The sequence below is a fragment of the Cervus elaphus genome, chromosome 5 (genome assembly GCF_910594005.1).
Source record: "Cervus elaphus chromosome 5, mCerEla1.1, whole genome shotgun sequence".
NCBI lineage: Eukaryota > Metazoa > Chordata > Mammalia > Artiodactyla > Cervidae > Cervus > Cervus elaphus.
Window position 1 is genome coordinate 97850010 of NC_057819.1, and position 12051 is coordinate 97862060.

The following is a 12051-nucleotide window of genomic DNA, read 5'->3' on the forward strand; positions in this document are numbered from 1 at the left end:
TTCATCCATCTGTTCATTCATCTGTGCATCTGTCCATCCATCCGGGAATAGAATGTTATAGATAACTTGGTCTATCTTACTATTGCTGTTTGCTCAGCATCTAGCTGGCAAGTAGTGGGTTCATAAATGTTTTTTTGATGAACATATCCATCCATTTAGTCACTTCTCCTTCCAATCATCCATCCATCTATTCATCTCTCATTCATTCATCATCAAACCTTCCAACTATATCTATGTTAGGTCAGGCATAGGAATTACAGAGGAGACTGAGATACAGTCTCTGTTCTTGAGGATTTCCCTTCCTAGAGATGGTGGGATATCTGGAAGAGCAGTTCAGAAAGAAGTGACACACGAGTAAAGAAATAAGTGTGAAATAACCTAGCTGAAGAACAGCAGAAGATAATAAGGCTGGTGTTACCTCCCAGAAACTGCTTCATTGAGGGTCAAGATAAGGAGTGTGGACTTTATTCTGAAAGTGGTGGCAGCTACTGAAGGGTTGAAGCCAGAGAGTGACTTGGTCAGATGTACACTTAGGAAAAATCTCTCGGATGTCTGGAGTGGAGGTCTAAGAAGGGCGGGGCTTGGGGGAGACCCAGTAGATGCTCTATAGCCTTCATCTAACACAGTTTCAGGACACTGGACTCCATGGACCACTCTCTCCTCCTTGAAACTCTTTCCTCTTTTGGTCCCCCAAACATCATTCTCTCCTACTTGTAACTCTGGCTGTTCCTGCTCTGCCTCCTATGCTGACTTTTTCTCCATTCTCCTATAAATATGAGTGTTCCCAAAGATTCTATCCTTAGCCTCTTCTCTGTCCACTTTTCATCCTCTCCCTGGACAATCTATTCTCAGCCTAAAGCCCTAAATATAAATTCCCAGTTTCTGGCTCAAATCACTCTCTTGAGCTTCAAGAACTATGGGCGACTGAGAGGAGATGATGGACTTGAGATGTTTTGGGTGACATGGTCACTGGGCATAAAGAATAAGGGGGAGAGAGACCCCAGGATGACTCCTTAGCCTTCTAGGTTGGACAGTAGGTGAGTCTAGTCACCTAGTTGGGGAGCACAGGGGGAGCAGATTCTGGGCTAGAGAGGGTGAATTCAGGTTGGGTCGTGTTTAGTCTGACATGCTCCCAGGACGTCTGGGTGGAAATCCAGACAGTAGACCAGCTAGGCTGGAGACACAGATTTCAGAGACAGCAGAGTGAGGTTGGAGATGGAAACTGTGGGCATGGATGACAGCACCTATGGTATGTATTCAGAGAAAGAGAGCTGGAAGTGAAGGCTGGCCTGAGCTCCTCAGAGAAAGATGAAGGTCCCTCCAGGCTCTGGAGGAGCTGTGAGCCAGTGGCCCTGTGGTGACTGCCCTCCCTGTGCTTCCCAGGCTTCGGGGCTATCAGAATGGATGGGGAAGCAGATGGAGCCCTTGCACACCGTGTCCCCGACAGCCATCACCTTGATCATGTCCTCACTCATTGCTGTGCTCACGGAGTGCACAAGCAACGTGGCCACCACCACCCTGTTCCTGCCCATCTTTGCCTCCATGGTAAGTTACTCGGCTGGGGGAGAGTCGTCATTTCAGAGGAAGCTGACTGGGTCCCTAGAGAGGCAGTGACATCAGGGGCCCAAGCCTAGCTAGGCTTTGGAGACCCAGGTCCCTGAGTCCCTGATGGCCCTGGGCCTGCCCTCAGTGCTTTGCTGGTTCTTCTCGGTATCCCCTATGCTGACCCGAAGTGCTCAGCAAGAACTGGGTGCTCTAAATTTGTTTATAAACGTAATTGATTATTTCTCAAGCTCAGGAGGCAGTGCTGGCACCAAGGAGGCCATGGGGGAATGATAGAGGGGCTCTCAGAATGTAGCACAGGTGAGCGGGAGGCCTGCAGGACAGGGGTCACCACTGGCTGGAACCCACCAGGAAGAGATCTTGGGGGAACTGGAGCCTGGGGATGGTGGGAGGGGAGAAGACGTTCTGCGGAGATGGAGTAGTGGCACCTTAGGGAGGCCTAGGTAGTGGCAAAGGGTAGTGGACCCAGCAGGACAAAGGCAGAGAGGACCCAGCTGGACAAACGCAGAGAGGACCCAGCTGGACAAAGCCCATGTAAAGGAAATGGCTGCGGGACTGAAAAGTCCCAGAAGCCCTGCTTGGCAAGCTCAGGGATCGTGGAGCAGTGTGCCCTGAGCCTAGAGAGCTTGTGAATGAGGGTACTGAGGGTCAGGCTAAAGAACTGTGTTCTCTGGGCAAATGTAGTTTTGAGCTGGGCCTGAGAAGAAAGCAGAGCGTATAGGAAGCTCGACTGCCATCTTTTCTTGCATTTCCTTCTGTCACTCATCACATGGCAGTACCAACTCAAGGTGGCACAGAAAAAGGCCTAGGTTTAGAGTCAGAAGACCTGAGTTCAAGTTCAGGATCTTCCAAACACATCACTCAAGTTCTTTCTCCTATGCGTGCACTGAGGGTCGAGTAGGATGAGGGCTATGAAAACCCTCTGTAGATGGGAAATGAGCCTGGGAAAGCTGGGGCTCACTACCCTTTGACATTCTGGAGTTCGGAGGACAGACTTACAAAAGGCCTCAGCACAGGACTGAAGTTGGTACATTTTCATTCAGTTGCCAGAGTGTCCATGTGTATACAAAGCAAACTCAAGTGACTTTCTCCTTTCTTTCCAAGTGAAGATGGAAGAGTTAGGAAGAGCAAAGTGGCCCATCTCCCCCACCCCTCAGCAGGTGGCCCAGAACAAAAAGACGCCAAGGAGCCTCTTTTGATGCTGGTCATGCAGCAGTGAGGACTCCCTCCACACCCAGAGGCCTGGCTTTCACTCCCAGACCAGTCAGATAAATGGGGGTCTTCATCAGAGCAAGTGGTCAGGCCTTTTGGAAACAAGCTTTTCTAGAATCAGAAGCCCTGAATTAGATTCCCCACAGGCCTCACAATCCTGGCTCAGCACCACATGTGGGCAAGGGGAAGGTGGTGACTTCCCAGCTTGGTCCAGAGACACGTGGGGTGCATACATCATGGGGAAACCAGGAAGGAAATTGGCTTTTCCGAGACCTGTTTACTCACAGGAACTGTAACCTGAAACCCGCTCATACCCCTTGACTCTGGGAATTTTATGTTCTGGAGTCTATCTTAGGCAAATCATTAGAGATGCTTACAAGTTTATACTATAAAGATGTATATCACGGAACTGTGATAAAAAGTACTTCCATAATAGTAGGGGATTGGTGAAATAAGTTATCATACATTCATACAATGGAATACTATCAAGTCATTAAAAAAATCATAGTCTTGAAGGATACTTCATAAAATGGGGACATGTAATTTGTCAAAGCTGAAAATGTGTACATACACATGGCTGGAAAATGTCTAATAATACAAAGAGCATACAGACCCTTACCCTTTAGCCTCCTCCCTAGAGATAACTCCTATTATTAATTTCTTAGATATCTTTCTGGATGTGTTAGACACACACATACATGCAAGCATGCACACACTCTCTTTTTAAAAAAATGGCATTATTTCATAGTCCTGTTCTGCACCTTAATATATTACATCTTATCATATATGTCAGAGATCATTCCATTGTTAAAACATAAAACCTACTCAATTCTTTACAGCTGCAAACGATTCCATTGTTTGTGTGTATATATATTATTTGACCATCCTGCTACTGATGGCTGTTGAGACCATTTCCTGTGTGTTGTGCTGTTACAGTGTCCCACTGAACTGCTCTGCATGTGTGTCTGCCCTCAAGTGCATGTAGATCCGCATGATGGATTATTCACTTTGGTAGATACTGACAGACATTACAAATTATATCACTGATTTATTCAACAAATGTTTATGAGCATCTGTCTGCTCTGTAGGTGTGGCTGAATTTTAAGCTTTAGAGTAAAAAAGATGGATACCAAATTCCATATACAAAATGAACCCAAATGTGTACAGAAACACATACATACTGAGGCACATGCACAGGTGAGAGACGTGGTCCCTACCCTCCAGGCTCTCTCTGTCTGCATCAGGACAGACAGATGTGCACACGTGGGCGGCAGGAGCATCCAGCACAGTCTCTGGCATATAGTAGGTGTCCAAGAAATACATGTTGAATGAATCAAGGGGGTTCAAAAAGGCGTGTTGGGGAGTTTAGCCTTCAGGGTCCGGCAGAGTTACCATCCAGGTGTGGCAAAGGGTAGTGGACCCAGCAGGACGAAGGCACAGAGGTGGGAATGCGCTTAATATGTTAGGGAAATGCTCTCAGACTGACGGTCCCAGAAGCTTTGTTTTCTTCATCTGTGACATTGTGGTGCTGTGTTTTCCCCCAGTCACGTTCCATTGGCCTCAACCCGCTGTACATCATGATCCCCTGCACGCTGAGTTCATCCTTTGCCTTCATGTTGCCCGTGGCTACCCCGCCTAACGCCATCGTGTTTTCCTATGGACACCTCAAGGTTTCCGACATGGTAACGCCGCCGCTTTTGTTCACTCGCATCAGCTATGATCCTTTGGTCCTGAGGGATACCCTGTGATGCTAAACAGTTTGGAACCAAACGTCCAGACCTAATTCCTTCTTTGCATTTATAAGCAACTTTTTCATCTTTCTGACACCATCTCTTATTTCATAGACTGTTCTGTCTCTCAAAGCTGAGAGGTAGGTTACAGAATCTCCCACCATGAGGTGCCCAAGCAGCTATTACGGGAACCTTCACTGAGCACTTGGAGGGGGTGAGGGTGGGGGTCCCATGTGGCCAACGTAGACTTCAAAGATGAGCAAGAACACAAGAGTCAGGAGGGGCGAGGCTGAGGATAGGGGAAACACGAATGGCAGCCAAAGAGACTGATAGAGGCTATAGATGGAGGCGGTGGCGGCAGGTGGGTGGGGGGCAGGCTCGAGGCTCGGGGATGGGACACCGCTGCCTGGGAGAAGCAGATGCTGCCCTAGAAACAAATGCAGCCAAAGGAGGGACTCTTCTGGCAGGAGGAGGGCAGGTCTGCAGCTGCAGAATGGGGAGAGGCCAGTGTGCAAACAGGGGCGGCCAGTGAAGAGGGAACGTCCCCCGGCCCTTCAGGCGTCAGTTATCTCAGCACCACCATGGGATATCTTCGGGACTTCAGGGGGCACTCTCACACAGAGGGCAGTCCCAGAACCCAGGGACTGCAGGCTCAATTCTGATCCCCAGTGAAAAGTCTGCCACACGGTTTGAGGGCAGTGGTTAGTGACCACGCAAAGAAGGCAGCTCAGGCTCTGGAAAGGCCGGTGTGTGTCTGTGGGAGGGCGAAGGCGCTGGGGTGAGCCCTGGACATGGAGTCAGACCAGGCTCTTCAGTAACTCGCTTGCCTCCCTGAGGCCCAGTTTTCCAGGTGTCCCAGTGGGCCTGAAGAGTCTGCCTGTTCTGCCAGTTTCCCAGGCTGCCTTGAGCAGTGATGACTCGTACTGGATGCACTGGACGTGAAGTTACTCTGCCTGGGGGTGGGATGAGGACAGAGTCTGGCCTGGGGATGGGAGGCCCAACCAACAGCTTTGGTTCCCTTCTCCAGAGCATGGATCCCCGTGTCCCACTCAACTTTGTTCTGACAGCCTGGCAGACCCAAGGTGCTAACTTTGACCCTGTTCTTTTCCAGATGAAAACAGGACTAATAATGAACGTCATTGGAATCACCTGTTCATTTTTGGCCATCAACACCTGGGGACGGGTCATATTTGACTTGGACCAATTCCCTGCCTGGGCTAATGTGACAGCACATTGAGACTTTGGAAGAGTTGCAAGACCATGCCCACGGCCCCCACCCTCCCAAGGACTCTTGAACCTTCCAGTATGACTTGCCACAGAGCTTTGGGGTTCATGTCCCAAAGTGACCCCATGATGCCCACACCCTATGGAGACCCAGCCGACAGGCCAACTCTTCCTCCAGGCCTGGGGTCTCAGCTGGGGATGGGCTTTGAGAGGGCAGGCTCCGAAGTGAAGGGAGCCTGCCGTGAGTCTGCTGGCGTCCATCTTTGCTGGGGGCCTGCCATCACCTCTGGGACGGTCAAGGTCCCGTCCCCACTCAGCCTCGAGCTGGCCCCCTGGGGCTGGGCTCTGGGATTCATTTGTCATCCACATGGGAATCAGATCCCAGCTTGGGAGGTGAGAAAACAACCTTCCAGGCCCCGTGCCTCTCCCAGCTGCCCTTAGGCTGCCTCGGATCCCTCCTGGCACTAGGAGGGGTCAGCCCACAGCCCAGGGACGGAGTGTCAGGTCCTGGGCAGCTCCCCACTGCTAGAGTGAGAGTGGGAACGAGAGCCTCCTGGGACCACTGGGAGTATGGTGCCACCACCGTACTCAAGGATGAGGAACTTGAGTTGCTAACTTCCGGATGACACCACCTGCTGCACCCCACTTGTAATCTACTCGATTGTAACTGACGATTTAGACCCCCTCCCCAGCTCTGCAGGACACCTCCTCAGACCCCTTCGTGGTCTGCCTGACATTTATCGGGATCCTCCCCAGCAGGTTAGTTTGGCTCTCCCAGAAGATGCTTTCCTGCTCCATGACAGCTGGGGTCACACTACATATGGGCAGTGGTCACACTACACATGGGCTCCTCTGGGCCCATAGCTGGAGACCGAGTCTGCCCTCACCTGCAGGTGCAGGGGGATGGATAGCTATTAACTGCCAAGAGCAGGCTTCCTTCAGAGTCTGTCTGTCAGGCCAGAGTTTGGGCTTCTCTGGGGAAAGCTCCCTTTGCTGATTGGCCTTGACAGCCAAGCCTGGTACTGGCAGGGCATCACTGAGAACCAGCAGCGCCCAGTGGTCCCCGAGCAGATAGCCCCTGCCCATGCGTGCATCTACCTGAAGTTGAGGGACCAAGACTCCAGAGTGGCCTGGGAACCCTCAGAACCTTGGGGAGAGAAGTGTGGGAGAGCCCTGTCCTCCTGCCCACCAACCCAATTTTCTTTCCTTCCTGTGCTGCGCCATTGATGTTATTTCTCAGAGCAGAAGAAAGTCTGGGAAACTAAGGACCCCCATTCTCTCTCCTCGAGGACCAAGCTTATACCACCTGATTCCTTGGGGTGGGGTGACTCCTGACCATCCTGTCTCCCATGGAAGGTGCACCAGGCTGTCTCTGGCTTTCTGCCGTGTGCAGGACAGTGGGGTGGGGAGAGGCAGGTGGATGAATGAACACTTACACATTGCCCACTTCCCGTGTGCCAGGCCTCCCCGTGCCCTGCTAATGATCTCATTCAATCTTTGCTGCAGCCTGTGAGATAGGCAGGTGTTATTAACCTCCTCTGTCTTCATTAGTACTGGGGCTCAGAGAGGCCACATCGTGTCCAGTAGTCACACATCCAGTTAGTGGCAGCTGAGGTTCTGATTCAGACCTGCCACCGTCATGTCCACTGCTGCTTCCTCTAGCCATTAAGGGCCTTGGCCTTGTAGGGCCTGTAGGGAAATGTGGGTGACCAAGAGCAGGTCTACCCAAGGCCCTACCTGCTCAGGGATCATCCACAAGAGCCCCTTGCTGCTGCCTCCTCTGAGATGGGCTCAGAGCTGTCCTGGAACAGACAGGGGTGGTCTTTGCCCAAAGAAGCAAAGCTTTTGGTTGGAGAGAGCAGCATGGAAATGGGCCACCTGCTCTCCCACCAGGGTGAAACCGTACCACCCCTTTATCACTACTCCCCACACTGCTGCTGCTGACATGTCTGCCCGCCCCCCTGCCCCCCCAGTGAGGGCTCTGAGGACTGGCACAGCCTGCTGGGTCCAGTGCCGGCACTACAGCAGGCCACCACAAGTGTGATTAGTAAATAAATGATCAGTATGGTCAATTAGATGCACGCCTGGTGGTAAGTGAGCAAGGTCAGTGAAGGTCATCCAAGGTGGGCAGTGAAGGATGAGTAAGACTGGCCGAGCTGATGGGGGAGGATGTGGTGGCATGGGGGAAAGGGTGGGGAGATGCCATATGATTGAGGAGTGATAAAGCTGGGTGGTGCTTCAGGAGAGCAGATTCCAAGGTTGAGGAGGCTGACCAAAGGCTGTTTCTAAACAGCTTCTCTTGAACTTGGCTGGAGTTGCACTAACACTTGTGGCCAGTGCCGATCTGGATTGCTTTCAGCTGCAAGTAAGAGGAAACCTAGCTAGCAGTGACTTAAATTCTAAAGGCGGCATTAGTCGCTCAGTTGTGGCCAACTCTTTGTGACCCTGTGGACTGCAGTGTGCCAGGCTGGCCTGTCCTTCACCATCTCCTGGAGTTTGTTCAAACTCATGTCCCTTGAGTTGATGATGCCATCCTATTAAGGGCATTTTATGTCTACTTAACAAGAAGTCTGGAGCTAGACAGTTACTGGCACAGGACCAGCAGCTCCCTTGGGCCACCAAAGACTCAGGCTTGACCATCCACTCTGCCATCTTAAGGATACTGTGGCTTTACTGTCATGCTCGACTCACACTATATACACCTGCATTGAAGGCAAGGTACGGGATGGGGGCTGATAGTGCATACTGCATTTTCCCCTTTTAGTAGGAAAGCAAAAGTTTTCTCAGAAAGCCCCTATAGTCCTCCTTTTATGTCTTGTGGGCCAGAACTAAATCATCTGCCCACATTGAGGCCAATCACTGACAAAGGGGAACTGGAATACCATGAGACCAATTAGGATACATCTTTTAGGCTTGGGAAATTGGCCTATGTTTCCTGAAATCAAGCGATATCCACCTAATATGAAATATGAGTCTGGCAGGAGGAAAAAAAAAAAGGCTGGGAGCCCTTGGGTAGGTGATAAACCAGGGTCTGGTATTATGACTCTTTCAGAGGGCTGCCCTCACTCCAGGCTACTTGAGTGGCCCCCTTTCCATGGAATTCAGTAGAAACACGTTCTGTAAGTGTTTGGTCAAGAATTTCACCTCTGCCCCCACTTCCAGGAGAACCACTGGTTCAGGAGGCTAGAGTCTGAGTCAGGGACCAAGCTCAGTCCTGATGTCAGATACTGAATAAGTAAGCCCACTCTCTGGGCCTCAGTTTCCATCAGGGAGGGACTGGACGAGAGCATCTGTCAGGAGGGCCTTTCCCCAGAGTCATGTCAACCCTTAGCCCACTGACCCTTCACTTGCTTGGGCCAGGTGCAGCCCCATGGTGTCTCAGCTTAAAGCCTGTTACATGGCGCGTTCCCTGCCCCCATCTGGGTCTCAGCCATTTGCTGAAAAACTCTGAAAGATTTCCCCCATTGATATTTTGCCTCTTCCATTTTGTCAAGAGGTTCAACCCAAGACCCTTGATTTGTCTCAGCACACATCAGACATATGGGCCCAAGGTGAGCTGAAAACATATCTTGACCCTATGTGTTGCTCTCTGAACTGTTTTGCCAAGCACTTAGGACTCCACAAGGATCCTATGCATTCCAGGGTTCCTTGTTGGATCCTGGAATTGGGATCCTTCCCTGGCCCTCTGAGCTGAGAACTTCCTTAGGGCCTCCTCTGGCAAAGCCAGTGAGCAGGGCATCTCCCTGGCAGGTGAAGTCTCCTCCCTACCATCGCTAATGCACAAAAATTATGGATAATGAAGCTGTTGCTCTGCAGGGAGTCAGCACAGTGGCACAGAGTCCAGTTCTCAAAAAGAATACAGACATTCTCAGGTAGGACCCTTGATATATTCTTGTTTGTGGAAATAAAGACCAAACACTGGATTGTCTGGTTAAAAACTACACCTGGCAGTCCTATTCTTAGCTCAGAACTCCTTCTAGGGTACTCTCTCCCTTGGTCCAATATCATCTTAAAAGCCTTGTTTTCTTTCCACCAATGAAGCATTTTTTCACGTTCAAAAAAAATTTCATCAAGATAAATCTTTCATGTCATGGGATGGGTTTTTATATTCTTCAACAGAAAGCTTATCATTTATGGCTGAAATCCTTGTGCCCAGATAGTTAGATACTTGGTTTATTTCCCGTGGTGTCCTGACCCAGGATTCAGGTTCTCACTTCCCTGCCCTGGGCAGGCCTTCCAGAAGCTTCTCTGATAGGCTTGTGCACATGCCGACTTCCACTTTCAGAGACACAGGCCTCCCACTGCTGGGCAGTATCAGAGCAGCAGTTTTGTCTCTGCTTCCAGCTACCAGAGAAAGCTTCCCTGGTGGCTCAGAGGTAAAGAATCAGCCTGCAATGCAGAAGACCCGGGTTTAATCCCTGGATCAAGAAGATCCCATGGAGGAGGGCATGGCAACCCACTACAGCATTCTTGCCTGGAGAAGTCCCTGGACAGAGGAGCCTGGCAGGCTGCAGTCCTAGACTTGCAAAGACCTGGACACGACTGAGTGACTAACGCACAGACATTTTTTCAGCTACCAAGGGTAGAGAAATATGACATCCCAACCTCCGGAGAGCCTATTATCCAATCAAGAAATTTTAGCTAGTTTTTATATCTAAAAAGTTATCATGAACACAGTGAAAAAGAAATTCCAACAGGTAAAAAAAGCACTGAGATATGCCCCTCCCCTTCAGACCTTGGGGCCTCCAGGCCCTTCCAGAAAGGCAACACTTGTCCAGCAGTTTCTTACATGTCCTTCCAGACGTGTTATATACACAGTTAGCTCTCGAGGGTTGGCTCCAGGATCCCCAGGGTACCAAAATCTGCAGATGCTCCAGTCCCTTATATTAAATGGCCTAGCTCGGTCAGCCCTCCATGTCCGTGGTCCTGCATGGTAGTTCTTCCTTCTGGGAGCGTACTATACGCATCTTCTGTCCTTGTTGACATTCCTCCCCGTTAATTGATTTGGAGATCTTTCCATTCAGCACGTATGAAGTTAGACTCCCCCTCCCTCATTCAATAGTTAATTTTGCTTTTATTTTTTAAAATTATTATCATTTGACCGCTCCCTGCAGCTTGTGGAATCCTAGTTCCCTGACCAGGGATTGAATCCAGAACCCTGGCAGAGAAAGCACCGAGTCGTAACCACTAGACCACCAGGGAATTCCCAGTTTTGATTTTAAAGTAAGATAAAATGAGATGTGACTCACACAGATCTGAAGTGTACAATTCAGGGATTGTATACACTGTATACAACACGTAAGCAGTACCTTATTTCCATTTCCGAATGCCCTTAAGTTTCTCTTGCCCCTTCTAGGAATCCGCACCTTCCTGAGGCAATCATTGTTATGATTTCTATCACCATGGGTTGGTTTTGCCTGTTGAAATTCACATCAATGGAATCATACAGTACACACTCTGGTGTCTGATTTATTTTGTGCAACACATCGCTTTAGAAATTCATTCCTGTTGTGTGTATGCATTCCTTCCTTTCTTTGTTGTGCTAAGTAGTTTCTCATTGTATGACTATGCCACAATTTGTTTATTTTTCTCTGATGGACATTAGTTTAGCTCCAATTGAAGACTACCTGAATAAAGCTGTTATAAAATTCTCTGCACAAATCTATTTGTGGACATGTGTTTTCACTTCTCTTGGCTGTGTGCCTAGGAGTAAGCCTCAGTCTTTTTAAAAGGTGCATAGTATTCCATCTTAAGTGTATATGCTTGCTTAGTTGCTAAGTCGTGTCCGACTCTTTGCAACCCCATGAACTGTAGCCCACCAGGCTTCCCTGTCCATGGGATTTTCCAAGCAAGAATACTGGAGTGGGTTGCCATTTCCTCCTCCAGGGGATCTTCCCAAGCCAGGGACTGAACATTGGCCGGTGGATTCTTTACCACTGAGCCACCTGTATATTGTATAATAAACAAGACTCACTTGATGGACTTTTGGGTCATTTCCAATCTTTTGCTAAGACTATAGTAAACACGTCTGTAGTTAAACCTTTGTAAACCTACGTAAGTAGAATACTTCTCGAGAATGGCAGGCTGGATGAAAAGGTCTACGTCTTTAAATCGGGAACACAGGGGAGTTCCTGGTGGTCCAGTGATTAGGACTCCGTGCTTTCACCGCCAAAGGCTGGGGTTCCATCCCTGGTTGGGGAAGTAAGATCCCACTAGCCTCAAAAAAAAAAAAAAAAAATCTGGAACATATATTGCCAACTTGCTTTCCAAAAAGGGTCTGTCAATGTATATTTTCAAGAACAAGTCATAGTCTCACATATCC

The 12051-nt window shown here is 49.5% G+C and overlaps 1 protein-coding gene across 1 annotated transcript in view; it reads left to right on the plus strand.

The window, feature by feature from the left end:
• SLC13A5 (solute carrier family 13 member 5) overlaps positions 1-11390 on the plus strand; it is a 29841-nt gene extending 18451 nt beyond the window's left edge. The window contains exons 11-13 of the mRNA XM_043903468.1: positions 1384-1545; positions 4320-4457; positions 5617-11390. Of these exons, the coding sequence (XP_043759403.1) occupies positions 1384-1545; positions 4320-4457; positions 5617-5742 (426 nt within the window). The 3' untranslated portion in view covers positions 5743-11390. The remainder of the gene's footprint in view (positions 1-1383; positions 1546-4319; positions 4458-5616) is intronic.
• The last annotated feature ends 661 nt before the right edge of the window (positions 11391-12051 follow it).